Genomic DNA, 14,774 nt, shown 5'->3' with positions numbered 1-14,774 from the left:
CGGATGTGTTTAAAAGATCCATAACCATAAGTACAAAGATTCCATAACCATAAGTACAAAGATAACGTAAGAAAAGATAAGGACTGAAAAGACAAGCAGTAACTTAGCAAACTTAGAAAACCAAGCTCAAAGTCAGCTGTAAGAAAAGGTCAAGAAGCAACTTGATTTACATTACAGAAACTCCAAAAGACACAGGAACTGGTAGCACCAGGTACTTTGGGAAGGGTGACGTTCAAGGTCAGGTATTAAAACTAAGAGGGCCTCTAGAGTTTTACAAAGCAGCATGATGCCAAGATCTCATCCAAGTCCACAAACAACTGGTCCCGTTTGATTCTCTGATAACGTAAAACAAATTATCTCAAGACAAGGAGATACCCGGTAATGAAAAGCAGGGATACATTAAAAAAAAAAAAAGGGAGATGTAACATGCAAGAGACAGGAAAATGAAAGATCTTTTACTAAGAAAAGACATCAAAAACAAGGATGGTTCCCCTACAAAACTACCCAGCTAGATTATATCCAAAAGGAAAAATTTGCAATTTACTACTGTAAATGTAAGTTCCCCATACATTTTCAACTCTCTCCATTAGCGTTTTTGTTTTTTTGTTTGTTTTTTTAAGTAGGCTTCTGGTCCAGCCTGGAGCCCAGTGCAGGGCATGAACTCATGACCCGGAGATCAAGACCTGAGCTGAGATCAAGAGTCAGACACTTAACCAACTGAGCCACACAGGAACCCCCCAATTAGCTTTTTAGTGCCCTAAATTTTTATTGACAAAATATTGATGATTCTGGAAGTTGGGTGATAGTTACCTAAAGACTGATTATATTGTTCTTCCTTTTGTGTATGCTTCAAATTTTTCACAACTTAAAAAGTAATAACAAAAGCAGGCAATCAAGGATCAAGAGATGATCTCTTCAACCAGAGACTACTAGTCTGGGTTCCCAGAGCTTAAAAAATGAAAACAAAAACATACAAATAAACTATTATCTCCCTCTCAAATCTGAAAAGCCCAAAGATGGCAGTGTTTTCTATAAAATGAACCTTAACAATAACCCTTAGTATAATTTTCTCAAATGACTGAAAAACACATTTTAAGCTATAATCTCAACTTTATATTAAACGTCGTATGCTTTCTCCAAGAAGGCGATGAGCACTTGGCTGGAACCCTGCACCTCTGGCCTAAACAAATACAGAGTGAGAATGGGTTGCAATGGAAGGAAAAGGCCCTATCCACTCCAAACATTCCAAGCAGGTTACTGTGGCTTCCTCAGACTTCCTGAGGTAATCCTACCTAAGGAGACAGAGAAGCTGGGTTTTTTCACACCTCCCTCACAAAACTCTCAAAAGGAGTCTAATAAGAACACATTTTGGCAAAGATGTAACACAAAAGAGGTGGGATCACAGTTTGTTCTGTTATTTCTGAGGGCAATCTCAGGACAGTCAGTAACCTTATCCTAACCTTTGTACCCTTTTCTATAAAAGGGACATAATCTTCGCAAGAGATCACAACAATTAAATAGTAGATAAGAAGAGATGCTACATGAGACACTTATTAAAAAGAAGGTGCTTTCACAGGAATTTTGTATCACTATTCATTTATTTGAAACTGCCTTACGTAGGTTTTTTAACTATAAAACTCATCCATAAGGTTTACTGAAAGAAAAAAAATTGCATTTCAAAAAAAGGATGTCTGAGAAAGGTTTTTTAAAAACTCGTGTTCACGTGTTTTTTCCCCCCTATTTTTAACTTATTCAAAAAATGGAGAGTGGTAACTATCAACTCAGAGCTCTCTCCATTGGACAATCTATCACAATTTGGGGCAAGGCCAGTAAAACTGAGTTGAGCATACCTGGATGCAGATATTAGACTTGGCATTAAAATCTTACCTTTCTGTCCTCTCGCCGTCAGACTGTAAGTCACTGTAACAGTTCAAATGACAACTACAGCCTGTTCATCACTCTCTGAAATCTGAGATTCCTCTCTACCTGCTGCACAACCCTGACACCTCAAAGTCACGAGGACGAAAACCATATTCACTCCTTCCCTCAAAAGTAACTCACCTGATTGTCTACCTTCTCACTTTATGAAAGAGTAAAATTTTGATTTTAGATCACAAAAAAAGGGTGAAAATGAAGAGCAAGTTTATACAGAAAAGCTCTGAATACCAAGCAAAGTGCATGGAAAGTATAACAGACTGCACAAATCATGAGTCTATCACCATGAGAGACCACTTCATCTAATGAAAGAAACGTCTTTAAAAAGGAGAGAGTATTTCCTACATGTCAAAAAATGTCCAAAGCCAACACACTAAAGTAGTTTTTAAAACTGTTTAAGATAATTTATGAAAAAGACATAACCGGGAGGCCTTTCACTACCATTAAAATAAAGCACATGAAAACAATGAAAAATTTGTAAAAAGGAAAAAAAAAGCAAAAACCCAGAATCTTAAGCACAGAGAACTGGTGGTGGCCAGAGGGGAGGTGAGGGAGAAGATCAGTGAAATACAAAAAAGGGATTAATGGGTACAAAACTCCATTTATATAACAAAGAGGCCTCAGGGATGAGAGGTACAGCACAGGGAATACAGTTAATAATACTCTAACAACACTGTATGGTGACAAGGGGCATCTATACCCCTTGTGGTGAACATTGGGTAACGTACAGGACGGTCCGATCAACTGTTGTACACATGGAGCTAACAGAACACTGTATGTTAATCAGACTTCAATAAAAAAAAGAAATATACTAAATTCAGAAACTGGAAAGTAACTTACCTGAACAAGATGAATAAGTGTTGTCAGAATAGCACATCTCAACATATTGTGTTCTTCGCTCTGCTTCCAAAGAAGAGGCAAATACTGTACCAAACATCCTACATACGGTCGTATCTATCACAACAGAAGGAACGGAAGCAAAAGACTGTATTAGGAAAGAAGGCAATTTCCTTCAAGACACAATGACAGAACATTAAGTCCCAGGAAGGAAGTATTTAATATTTTCTAGATGAAATATATTATGCATCTATCTTTTTAAAAATAAATCAGAGACATAAAGCTCTACGGTTATGATTTTTCAAGAATTTAAAATAAGTACCAAATTTACTGCATGAAATAAAATTTAGGAAAACAACATAATGTAGCCAGTTATCGAGAGCTTAACAGAACACATTATTATACCCTAGTTCTTTTTTAATAAAACAGCTTACCTAACTGGAAATTACACTGTTTTAAAAAGTCAGCATTTACTCATACATTCAACAATTATCTGATGGCATCCTCCAGTAACAGGCCCTGAGGACAAGGCACCAGAAAGAAAAGAATGTAAAGGTACACTTACAAACCCTTACAATGAAAAAAGATAAGTATAATTATAAAGGTGTACAGGAGGTATAATGAAAACACAGAAGAAAATCCTTTAAAAAAATTTTTAATGTTTATTTATTTTTGAGAGAGAGAAAGAGACAAACATCAGAGTGTGAGTGAGCAGGGCAGGGGCAAAGAGAGAGGGAGATAGAGTGTGAAGCAGGCTCCAGGCTCTGAGCTGTGAGTACAGAGCATGATTCGGGGCTCAAACTCACAAACCAAGAGATCATGATCTGAGCTGAAGTCAGACGCTTAACTGACTGAGCCACCCAGGCAACCCAAGAAAATCCTTCTTAAAAGATATGATTCTTAAAACCACATGGATTAAGCTAACCAGTTTTAAAAATTAAAAATAAAAATATTTCTTTAAAAATAAGCCCTGAGAGACAGCACAGCTTGACAGTGAGTTTCTTAAAAAATAAAAGGGATCTACACTGAAGCTGGACCGCGCTCCAGTGTCTCAGTTGGTTTATGGTCATTGTATTGGGAATTGCTCTGATGAAGAGTAGGCTCATGACAAACAGAAATACTACACCTTCACAACTTCAGCAATAGCTATTTCAATCCCACATATTAAAACTAAAAATTACTCCCAGAAAAATGAGATTCCCATTTTTGCTTACAAAATGCCACACACTAAACAGGGAGCAAAAAAGGTGTAGAATCTGTTGCCCTTGGGGATGCGAGGAAGGTTACAAAAGACAAGTTAAGTATTTGCCCAAATATTTAAGCGAAATAAAACTGAAAAAATATTACAAGCCTATTTATTATATATCACCTTATCTTCAAATTTTTAATTACACTATTATTTATTGAGCACTTAATCTTGCTAAGTGTTCTTTATCTCAGAGATCACTCCAATTAGCTTATAAAACACACCAACTAGTACGTAAAAACACAGGTTTTAAAGTACCTAGCTCATTCATACTTAACTGAAAACAATGTATAACAGCATGTTCTACTGACATGGAAAATAAACCAATTTTGGTTTTAATATTCAAGTGAGAACACTTTCCAAGGAAGGGCACAAAGGGAGTACATTCGAAAGTCAGAAAATATTTACATCCCAAACGTAGCTGTACACTGGAATTGATGATATTCTAAATTTAAATTATTGCTTCAAAAATGAATTTCAATAATCACCCAGAGTTACTGTTGCAAAAGACAGACCCCCAAAACAAGGGTGCAGAGCTGGAGATCAAAAAACAGTGAGGGCGCGCCTGGATGGCTCAGTAGGTTAGGCATCCCACTCTTGATTTCAGCTCAGGCATGATCTCACAATTCATCTCATGTTCTGGGCACTGACAGCACAGAACCTGCTTGGGATTCTCTCTCTGCACGCCGCCCCCCCCCCGGCCCCCGCTCACACTCTCTTTCACTCTCAAAATAAATAAAATAAATAAACTTTAAGAAAACAGAGGGAGAACATGAGAGCAAAATATGTTCCCTGAGGCTGAAAGGGAGGAGGTTAAAAAGTATGTTATTGGGAAAACTGAGAAAATCTTATATGGACTTGATATTAGATAATAATACTACATTAATGTAAGTTTCCTGAGTCTAATCATGGTTATGTTAAGAAGAGAAGTCTAATATTCTGGGACAAAGTGCCATGATGCTTGAAACTAAAATTCAAAGAGTTTAACAACAAGAATTTGTATATGCACACAGATTAAAAAAAGAGAAAATTCAGTAAAAATTAAAAACTTAAAGAACTAGGTGAAGGATATATGGGTGTTGATGTCTTGTAACTTTTCTGTACATTCAAAATATTTCAATGAAAAGACTTCAGGAAAAATATTGCTCATATACAATCCTGAAAATGATTACCATCTATGGGCTATTTCGGTAGGCCAATATCAATTATTTGGTCAACACCTAAAAAATCACATGGAATTAGCAATGTTTACTAGACAGTGGGCTAAATAACAACCCTATAAAATATTAAACTATCAGCTTAACACAAATGAGATGAAAAAGTACACCAAATACACTCATCTTTTGGCACCTATACTCAAAAAGAAAAGAAAATAGAATATGAGTTAAGTCATCATATACAGGGAGGTATCCACTTTCCTTCATAACACATTACTGAAAATCAAGTATGTGACAGCCTAAGAAATGTTCTAAGAAGATTTTCCATACATGGGGACTTTAAAAAGTAAGTACCAATGACACCTCGTCTTTTAGATATAATTTTCATAAAATATTTAATACTTCACACAGGCCCTTTAATTTTGTTCTTTTTCTTCAGAAATGCAGAAGTTCAAAGACTATCTGCCTGACATCCAAACCTGATGATTACCTATTTCTTCTGTGTATTTACTGGACTGCCACAATGGAATAATTTATCAACTACTTTTTCAAAAAGTAGAGAAAATATAATCTTTAAATAATTGTACATTATATTATAAAAATGGTGACACTTCACTGAATCTTCAAAATTAAACCATTATGTGTTATCTTACTGTTTGTTGTTAAGATGGCTCAAACTGTCTGTAACCCAAGGGGCAAAAATCAAATTAGCATATGAAAGACAGGTGAATGATATATAAGCGGTAGGACTGTTCAAAGGTTAACATAGGAAATTTATTTATTTATTTATTTATTTTTTTTTTAACATAGGAAATTTAAAGAATCAGACTACTGAAAATACTTTTCATGATGATTTCCTGATTTCTGAAAACACAAAATACTACTGGATTAACTCTATCTATTTACTGGTGACAGAGTCACCTGAGTTGCTTAGGCTATCTGTGTTCTAAAAAGTGCATATGGATAAAAACACAAAAGCACTTTTAAAATTACTAAGCATGAGGGGACACCTGGGTAGCTCAGTCAGTTTAGTGTCCAACTCTTGGTTTCATCTCAGGTCATAATCTCATGGTTCACGGGTTCAAGCCCCACGTGAGGCTCAGCAGTGACAGTACAGAGCCTGACAGGGATTCTCTCTCTCTCCTACCCTCTGCCATTCCCCCACACTTGCGCACACACAAGCACACACTCTCTGTCTCAAAATAAATAATAAATAAATTTATAAATAGAAATATTTATATTTTAATAAATTATAATAAATATTTATAACTTATTTATAAATAAATTAATTAAATTTAAATAAACTTTAAATTTTACTAAGCATGAGGAATTTCAACCTAGGATTAAAAAGATTTAGAGATTTGGGAGGATGTAGGTAAGAAAATTCATTTCCACAGAAAGAAATCTTTAATACATTTCCGTTAGCGAGATGGTATCTAAATAAGATTACAAAAAATGGTCATATCTTGTTTCTACAATTTTTTAATGAACTATAATTTACTGCATTTGTATAATGATCTAAAGCATACTGCATATGTGTAATAATTTCATACTTAAGACACCTGTGAGTCAAGTGATTTCAGAATTATCTTTATTATTTTAGACACAACAGAGCACCTGGGTGGCTCGACTAGTTAAGCATCTGACTTCGGCTCAGATTATTATCTCACCACTCCGTGAGTTATTATCTCACCACTCCGTGAGTTCAAACCCCACATCAAACTCTGTGCTGACAGCTCAGAGCCTGGAGCCTGCTTCAGATTCTGTGTTTCCCTCTCTCTCTACCCCTCCCCTGCGCGCGCGTGCGCTCTCTGTCTCTCAGTAATAAACATTAAAATGTATGTGTATACACACACACACACACACACACACACACACACACAAGGACACAAACTTGAAGACCTTACCCAAACGACACAGGAGACACAGGCACTTGAAAGGAGTTTAAAAGAGTCTCAATTAACTATCTGGATGATCAAAATCTCTCAGTATTCTTTATAAACAAGTATCAAAATGAAACAACGTAACTAACGTAATAAGAATCCCAAACACTAAGGAAATTGTAAGGTAACACTATTTTTAGACACTCGAACCCAGATCTGCTCAAAGTGGTTAACAGTGACTCAAAACTGCCGCTGGAGCTGCATGCTGACTGTGAAGGCTGGTAATACCACAAAGATGTATGTACTTTGACAAGTTCCTTAAAATCTCAAACTGTTCGAGATGATAAATTCCAACCCTCACCCAAAGGTTTTTGTGAGGATTAAATGAGAAATATATGCAAATTATTTAGCACGGAAGTTGGTAACTTAGTATTATTCAGTAATTGTTAGCAATTCTCATCAATTACTTTAGAACAAGCTCAAGCAATCAGAATTCACTAAAAGACACAGGAACAAACTCCAAATCTGTGGACATGAATTCAGTTATCTTTCCCTAGTAACTCACAGATTTACTTCAGTACTTTTCAAACAAGGATATGAAGTGGTGAACTAGGATATGAGAAACCACAAGGATAATTAATTATAAGGTAGTTTCTTGGATTATTAGTTTTTCACACAAATTAGGAGACATAGGGAAGCTGAATAACTAACTTAACATTTAATATCTGTTGAGAACTTTACATATCATTTTTATATTAAGCTAAACATGGACATAATGTGGACCCAACTGCAAAACACATTAAATTTTGAAGGTAAATATAACCGACCTCTGAAAATAGCTGCATTTGCTGACACACTTGTGGCTATGTCCTCAAACACACTGAATTTTAAGAAGTATTATTAAATATAAACTGGATCTACTAAGACAGATAAAATTCTGCATTCTGAACCCCTCTACATTACTGATCCCATTTTAAAATTTTTATATTTTAGATTTTAATATTCTCAAGTCATTTTTTTAATTTTTTTTTTTTTAATGTTTATTTATTTTTGGGACAGAGAGAGACAGAGCATGAACGGGGGAGGGGCAGAGAGAGAGGGAGACAAAGAATCCGAAGCAGGCTCCAGGCTCTGAGCCATCAGCCCAGAGCCTGACGCGGGGCTCGAACTCACGGACCGCGAGATCGTGACCTGAGCCGAAGTCAGACGCTTAACCGACTGAGCCACCCAGGCGCCCCTCTCAAGTCATTTTTTTAAAATGCAAGTACACATGTCAATATAAGCGAAATCACAACCGTATAGGTTATAAGCATTTTAATGTGTTAACTTTTAAACAATGTAGATAAAGCAAAGCTATTACTGCAATCCTACATACACTCCACTCACCTGACATTGAATGTTTTACATTAAAATTACCTGTATATTGACTCTTTCAATCACACAGGAAAGGACATGCAAAACATGCATCTTTGTGTCACATTCTGTAACTTGCTGCAGCAGCTGAAAAAGTAGTGTGAACATGGTTTCCAAATACTGCAGGTAAACAGAAAAAAAACAAAGGGTCATAAGAGAAATAGAAACATCTTCACAAACTGAAATAACAAAATTAAATCATAATGTCAAAGCAATAAATAAAAGATCAGCAACCAGAACTCCAGCATTACCTAAAGAAAGCTGAAATTGTTCAAGTTGCCAACATTTAGGAATCGCATTCTTTTTTTTTTTGGGGGGGGGGGGAGGGATTTTCTTTTCTTTATTGTTCCTTAATTGGTCCATTTTAGAATTAAACTCATCCACAAAGTGAATCATGTTTTCAGTGGAAAACCATGTCTAAATTTTGTGTTTAAATTTTATACCGCTAAACTAAGCTGCTAACGTTGTCTGGTCAGTGTCCTTGTGTGCCTGTTGCCAATCACAAGATACTTTGTTTTGCAAAGTCTACTCATTGAAACAAAAGAAATACCAGTAAGTATACTCGCATACCAGCTCTCTGATGTGGCCCTTAAGATACGCTGCATGGAGATCTCACTTTCCATAGATATATGTTATTCAAAGAATGACCGAATATTTATTATTAGGAAATAGGAAACAAATATCCATGTCTGGCTGTTAACGCCTAGATTACAAAATGACAGTAGGGATTAATAGGTCACAGAATGCCACATATTTAAATAAAACACACATCTGATCTTTCAGATAGTTCATTTTTAAGCAGATTTCTAAAACATATTTATTTCATCCCAAAATACCTAATGATTCTTTTCCTAATGAAAATCCTCTCTACAAGTTTGTCCATGTACGACCTCCACAAGAAGTACACACAGACACTTTATCATGTAACTTTCTTCTTGCCTAGTCTTCCTAAGAATAAATACTACCGCCATAGTCTTATTAACATATTTAACAAGTGCTTACTGAGTACCTGTTAAGTGAAACACCATGTAGGCTTCTGGAAATTAAATGAAGGATAAAAAGATTGGTGTTCTATTCAAGTAATTTACAATTTATGCAGGATACAGGCATATATACACAAAGAAATAGTTGAGGACTATAAGTAACAGACACAGATAAAACGAAGTTACTAGATGTTTTGTAATTGGAAAAAAGGTAAAAAAAAAAAAAAAAAAAAAAAAAAAAAAAAAGGTTTAACAGTCACCTCCAAAACAGTTAAGATAGCTAAAAAAAAAAAAAAAAAAAGCAGAATATAAGTAAACAGTTATGAATTAAAAAATTACCAATAAAGGTAGTAAACTTCCAAAATCATCTTAATGTACTTTTAAATTTGGCTTCAATAAGTATCACATACATATAATTTCATTTATAAAATAACACTTAATTTGCAAAAGACATAGCAGATTGTGATCAATCTTAAAAATATTCTCACCGGCAGAAACTGATCTGTTCTAAATTCAAAATCATCAACAGGTAAAGAGCAGTTAAGGAATACTGAGGATGTATGAGGTTAATCAGAATAAAATAGATCTAAAACCCAAATATGATACTCAAAAACTATATTTTAAGCGATCTAACAAATTTCACAAAAAAATCAGTTACTTAAAATAATGTTAAAATTCTTCACAATGAAATATTTTTTATTTTAAAGATTTTATTTTTAAGTAATCTCTACACCCAACATGGGACTGGAACTCACAACCCTGAGATCAAAAGTCACACACTCCACTGTCTGAGCCAGCCAGGCACCCCATCACAATGAAGTATTTTTAATTCTTTAAAGGATATTTAACTTCAGTGTTGTCGCTGTTTCAATACGGACCTAAAAGAAAGTACATCATGAGATTTTAATAATTCTGAAACTACTAAATATCATTAATATCAAATGGCAGGAAATTTATTCCAAATCACTTTTACTTTTTGCTAATATTAAAGTCACAGAGGTTATTAACATCTAGAAATAAAAGAATATTCCTCTTATTTTGCAACAAGACTTGAAAAAGTCAACTAGTGTCCATTCCCACCCTTCTCAGTTTCTCATAATTTGTTTCAACAGTCTTTAATCCAGGGGGTGCTTCCAGGAAAATGGATAATTTGCCCTAAGTGTGAGACAAGGGTGGGACTAAGAGAAGAGTACAAAGGTGCTGCCACACGGGGAGAGAAGGCTGAGATCACAGATGAGAGACAGGCAAATGGGTGAGGCTGGTGAAGCTGGCAGATGTTTGGTGAAGAGGAAGGGAGGAGAAAATGGAAAGAGGAGGGAGAAGGAAGAACACACATTCCCATCTGCAACCACAATTACAGGAAATCCGTGAAATATCCAAAGATCTATTTTGAGATTTTCTAAACTCCAAAGTTCACAAATACACAAAGATTTGTACAGGTTCCTGACACTTCCAAATCTTAATTTCTTTGTGTGTCAGCATGTTATCCGGGCAAATCACACCACAACAGCATCATCCCTATCGCTCTCTTTCAAGGGTTATCTGGGATTTGGTCAGCTAAACTGGCACAGGCTACAATATCCAGAGTTTCCACAAAACATAACATGAACTCAAGCCATGATTAAATTCTATATCTAGTTACTATGTTTCAACTAAAGGAAAGAAATTCACTCAATATGCATTATACTCCCCCAGATCAAATGACAATGTCAAAATGTCAGGCAACTATCAGAGATAGAGATGTACTCCACCCAGTGGCCTTGGATACTATAAAATTTATGGAGTCCTATTTGAGAAGTTGCTTTCTCCAGTAACTGCATTATATATTTTTGTAAAGATTTAGCCTTTTTAAAATTCAGTTATTCATTCATTTATTTATTAATTTTGGGGGAGGGGCACAAGTAAACAAGGGGCAGAGAGAGAGGGAGGGAGAGAGAGACAGAGGATTCCATACAGGTTCCACATTGTCCACGTAGAACTCGAAGTGGCTCAAGCTTGCCCGAAATGTGGCTTGACTGAACTCATGGACCGTGAGATCATGACCAGAGCCAAAGTCAGATGCTTAACTGACTGAGACACCCAGGTGCCCCAGGTGCACCTGCACTATCTCTACTCTGTTGCAGCCAATCTTGTGATGACATGGTTATAAGATTAGGAAGCCACATAGATAACCGTAGTTGCTCAGGATTAAATCTATCCCAACCCTGTAAAAGCACTCAAGCAAGATAATGTAGATTATGAAAGCCAGAGAACATTTAGATTCAGCAGTATCTATATAAGCACATGCATATATACACACATGAACACATCTATATATATGTACATATCTACATGTTTGTATACTGCCGTGTACATAAATATGTGTATAAAGTATCCTCCCACATTAGCCAGCATTTCTCACAAGTTGAAATTAAAGATCTTATATACACTAGAAGGCCAAAGTGTGCAACCTTAACTTGGTACCTTACTAAACAAAGTCTTAAGAAGTATCAACAAAATATCGGTGGCAGGATCAAACAAGTGTAGAAGATGTAAAACTGAGATGAAATCACCAGAAGACACACAGGAAAAGGGCAAAAGCTGAACCTACAACAGCATTCCCTCTAAGAGTATTCCTTAGATATTAGTGTATGTGTCATCTTGGACAGTCACTATTCAAATGTATGTTTCAAAGGTTCTCCTCAGTCCTAAAGCAAAGAGGACTACTGGAATATTTAGCCCAGTGTTTTCCAAACTTATCCAGCCATGAAACCCTTTTTCTCCAGTAATACTTATTGGGATGTAATTAATGTTCCACTCTTAAAGTGCAGAATTAAATTTCTCTTATTTCTTTCTGAACAGATACCTCAAAAATGAGTAAAAGATTCAAAAAATTTCTTGATTTCCCTAAGAAAACTTAAGTGAAATTTAATCCTTTTGTAATACTTTCATAAAACATTTAATGTCTTCTGATACCTCTGAGAAAAGAGCAAATGTTTCCAAGTGGGAAAAGAAAAACTTTAACCTATAAATACTTTAAAGGTATTAAAAAAGTAAACTCATTCCAGCAAATAGTAATCTAAAATTTTATTTATTTTTTTTTAAATTTTTTTAACGTTTATTTATTTTTGAGACAGAGAGAGACAAAGCATGAACAGGGGAGGGTCAGAGAGAGGGAGACACAGAATCTGAAACAGGCTCCAGGCTCTGAGCTGTCAGCACAGAGCCCGACGCGGGGCTCGAACTCACGGACGGCGAGATCATGACCTGAGCCGAAGTCGGCCGCTTAACCTGAGCCACCCAGGCGCCCCTGAACAGTTTTATTAATAAACTTTTAAGAATTTAGACATGGTAAAATAAAACTGGATTCCCTTGTAACTTCCCATGTTTAAACTATTTAATAGTTACAGCATTATATTTAGAGTAAATTCCCAACTATTTACACAAAGTAGATAATGGCCAAGTGACAAATCCAAATAACAGTTCTATCTGCCTTTGGAATACATTGAGCTTCTACAATGGGTTTATTTATTTATTTATTTATTTTTAATTGGGAGAGCAATAGAGAAAGAGAGAATCTTAAGCAGGCTCCACACACAGTGCAGAGCCCAATCCAGGGCTTGATCCCACAACACTGGGATCATGGCCTGAGCTGAAACCAAGAGCTGGATGCTCACCCGACTGAACCACCCAGGAGCGCCGACAGGTTTACCTTCACAGAAGGTATGTTTTCCTTTTTCTAATTATGTTTTCCTTTTTCTAATTCATTTCCTAATTATGTTTTCCTTCACAGAACATTATTTTTCTGACCCTCTCTGACTCTTCAAAAAAAAAAGAAAAAAGAATATTATGTCAACACTTATTATAAAGGAAACAATTCCAATGGCTAAAACACACACACACACACACACACAAACACACACACAGAACACAGAAAGTAGCTCATGTACACACGTGGAAATGAGAAAAGGATGGCCCAAGCTTTTGCTGAAAAACAGGCTGATAGAATGGGTTCAAAAAATTTTTTAAAGGAGTATACTGAGAAATGATTAAACAAGACCTCAGCCTAATTCGGGGGCAGAAAAAAAAGTCACGTAATTTTACACAAAAAAAAACTTGAAACTGAGGAAAAGACAACTAAACTCCATCTTTTCAAGACTATGCTAGGGTCCAGTCTAAGCCCAACACAAGGAATATATACAGTAAGTCATGAATATATTCACTCAGGCATAAAATAAAGCACCACAAGGAAGAAGCAACTATTCCACACAGTGTTCAACTTCTTAACAAAAACAAAAAAAAAACAAAAAACAAAAAAAACAAACCCACAACTCTAAGTAACTGACCCACATGTTAAAACAGCAAACTTACTGCTTTTATGGGAATAAAGCAACCAAGAAGCCATCAGCAAGTTTTCAGTGACGAAATATCAAGAATTTTCTATCAGGGCACCTGGATGGCTTAGCCAGTTAAGCATGTGACTTCAGCTCAGGTCATGATCTCACCGTTCAATGAGTTTGATTCGCACATTGGGTGAGCTCGAGCCCAGCTTCGGGTGAGCCTGAGCCTCGCTTTGAGTGAGCCTCTCTTCTCTCCCTCTCTCTTCCTCTCTCTCTGACCCTCATGGGATTCTCTCTCTCCCTCTCTGCCCTTTGCCCACTTGTGCCCTCTCTGACTCTACCAAAAAAAAGAATATTATGTCAACACTTATTATAAAGGAAACAATTCCAAAGGCTAAAACACACACACACACCAAAAATCCCTTCAAAAATGAGAGACAAAGAAAAAATTAACAGTCAAGATGAACTAGATGGTGGTACCTCAAGTATGAGAATGACAAAATCCATACTGAATAAGAAAAAAAAATATGTAAGCTAAAAACGAATCTTTAAAAAAAATGTCATCTGACTCTACAAAACTAGAGTTTAGTTAAACGTCTTTTCACTGACTCTTCGTGATAAGGGTAAATAATAATCAAAGAACTTCCCTCCCTTAAGTCAAACTGCTCGCCAAGGAATAACTACAAGAGTGAAAGGTTACCAACATGCTAAATCTATAAACTATTCCTGAATATGAAGCTTAACATAAATTAAACTTATAAAAAATAGTCTTAAAACATTTAAGGAACATACCACTAAGTCTTGATCTTGAAGCAAGTTACAAATTGCCTCATATAACATGGGTCTTAAGTCAGACTTGAATTTCACAGAAATCCACTGACCGATGAGCCAAATCACCCTGCGTCGCAATGGCTTATATCTGAATAGGGAAAAACCATGAAATTAAAATGGTAAATATTCTACAAAGTATATTTCATTTAGTGTATTTTATCATTTAAATT

General features: G+C 35.7%; 1 protein-coding gene across 5 annotated transcripts in view; it reads right to left on the bottom strand.

The window, feature by feature from the left end:
* Positions 1 to 14,774, bottom strand: part of IPO11 (importin 11) — a 191,967-nt gene that overhangs the window by 105,508 nt on the left and 71,685 nt on the right. For all 5 annotated transcript variants that reach the window (XM_015536575.2, XM_042987619.1, XM_042987616.1 and 2 more), the window contains exons 16-20: positions 14,566 to 14,692; positions 10,299 to 10,332; positions 9,943 to 9,983; positions 8,475 to 8,591; positions 2,776 to 2,889 (exon numbers count right to left, since the gene is read on the bottom strand). In XM_015536575.2, the coding sequence (XP_015392061.1) occupies positions 2,776 to 2,889; positions 8,475 to 8,591; positions 9,943 to 9,983; positions 10,299 to 10,332; positions 14,566 to 14,692 (433 nt within the window). The remainder of the gene's footprint in view (positions 1 to 2,775; positions 2,890 to 8,474; positions 8,592 to 9,942; positions 9,984 to 10,298; positions 10,333 to 14,565; positions 14,693 to 14,774) is intronic.

This window comes from Panthera tigris, chromosome A1 (assembly GCF_018350195.1).
Source record: "Panthera tigris isolate Pti1 chromosome A1, P.tigris_Pti1_mat1.1, whole genome shotgun sequence".
NCBI lineage: Eukaryota > Metazoa > Chordata > Mammalia > Carnivora > Felidae > Panthera > Panthera tigris.
This window is presented reverse-complemented; position numbering and strand designations above follow the sequence as displayed.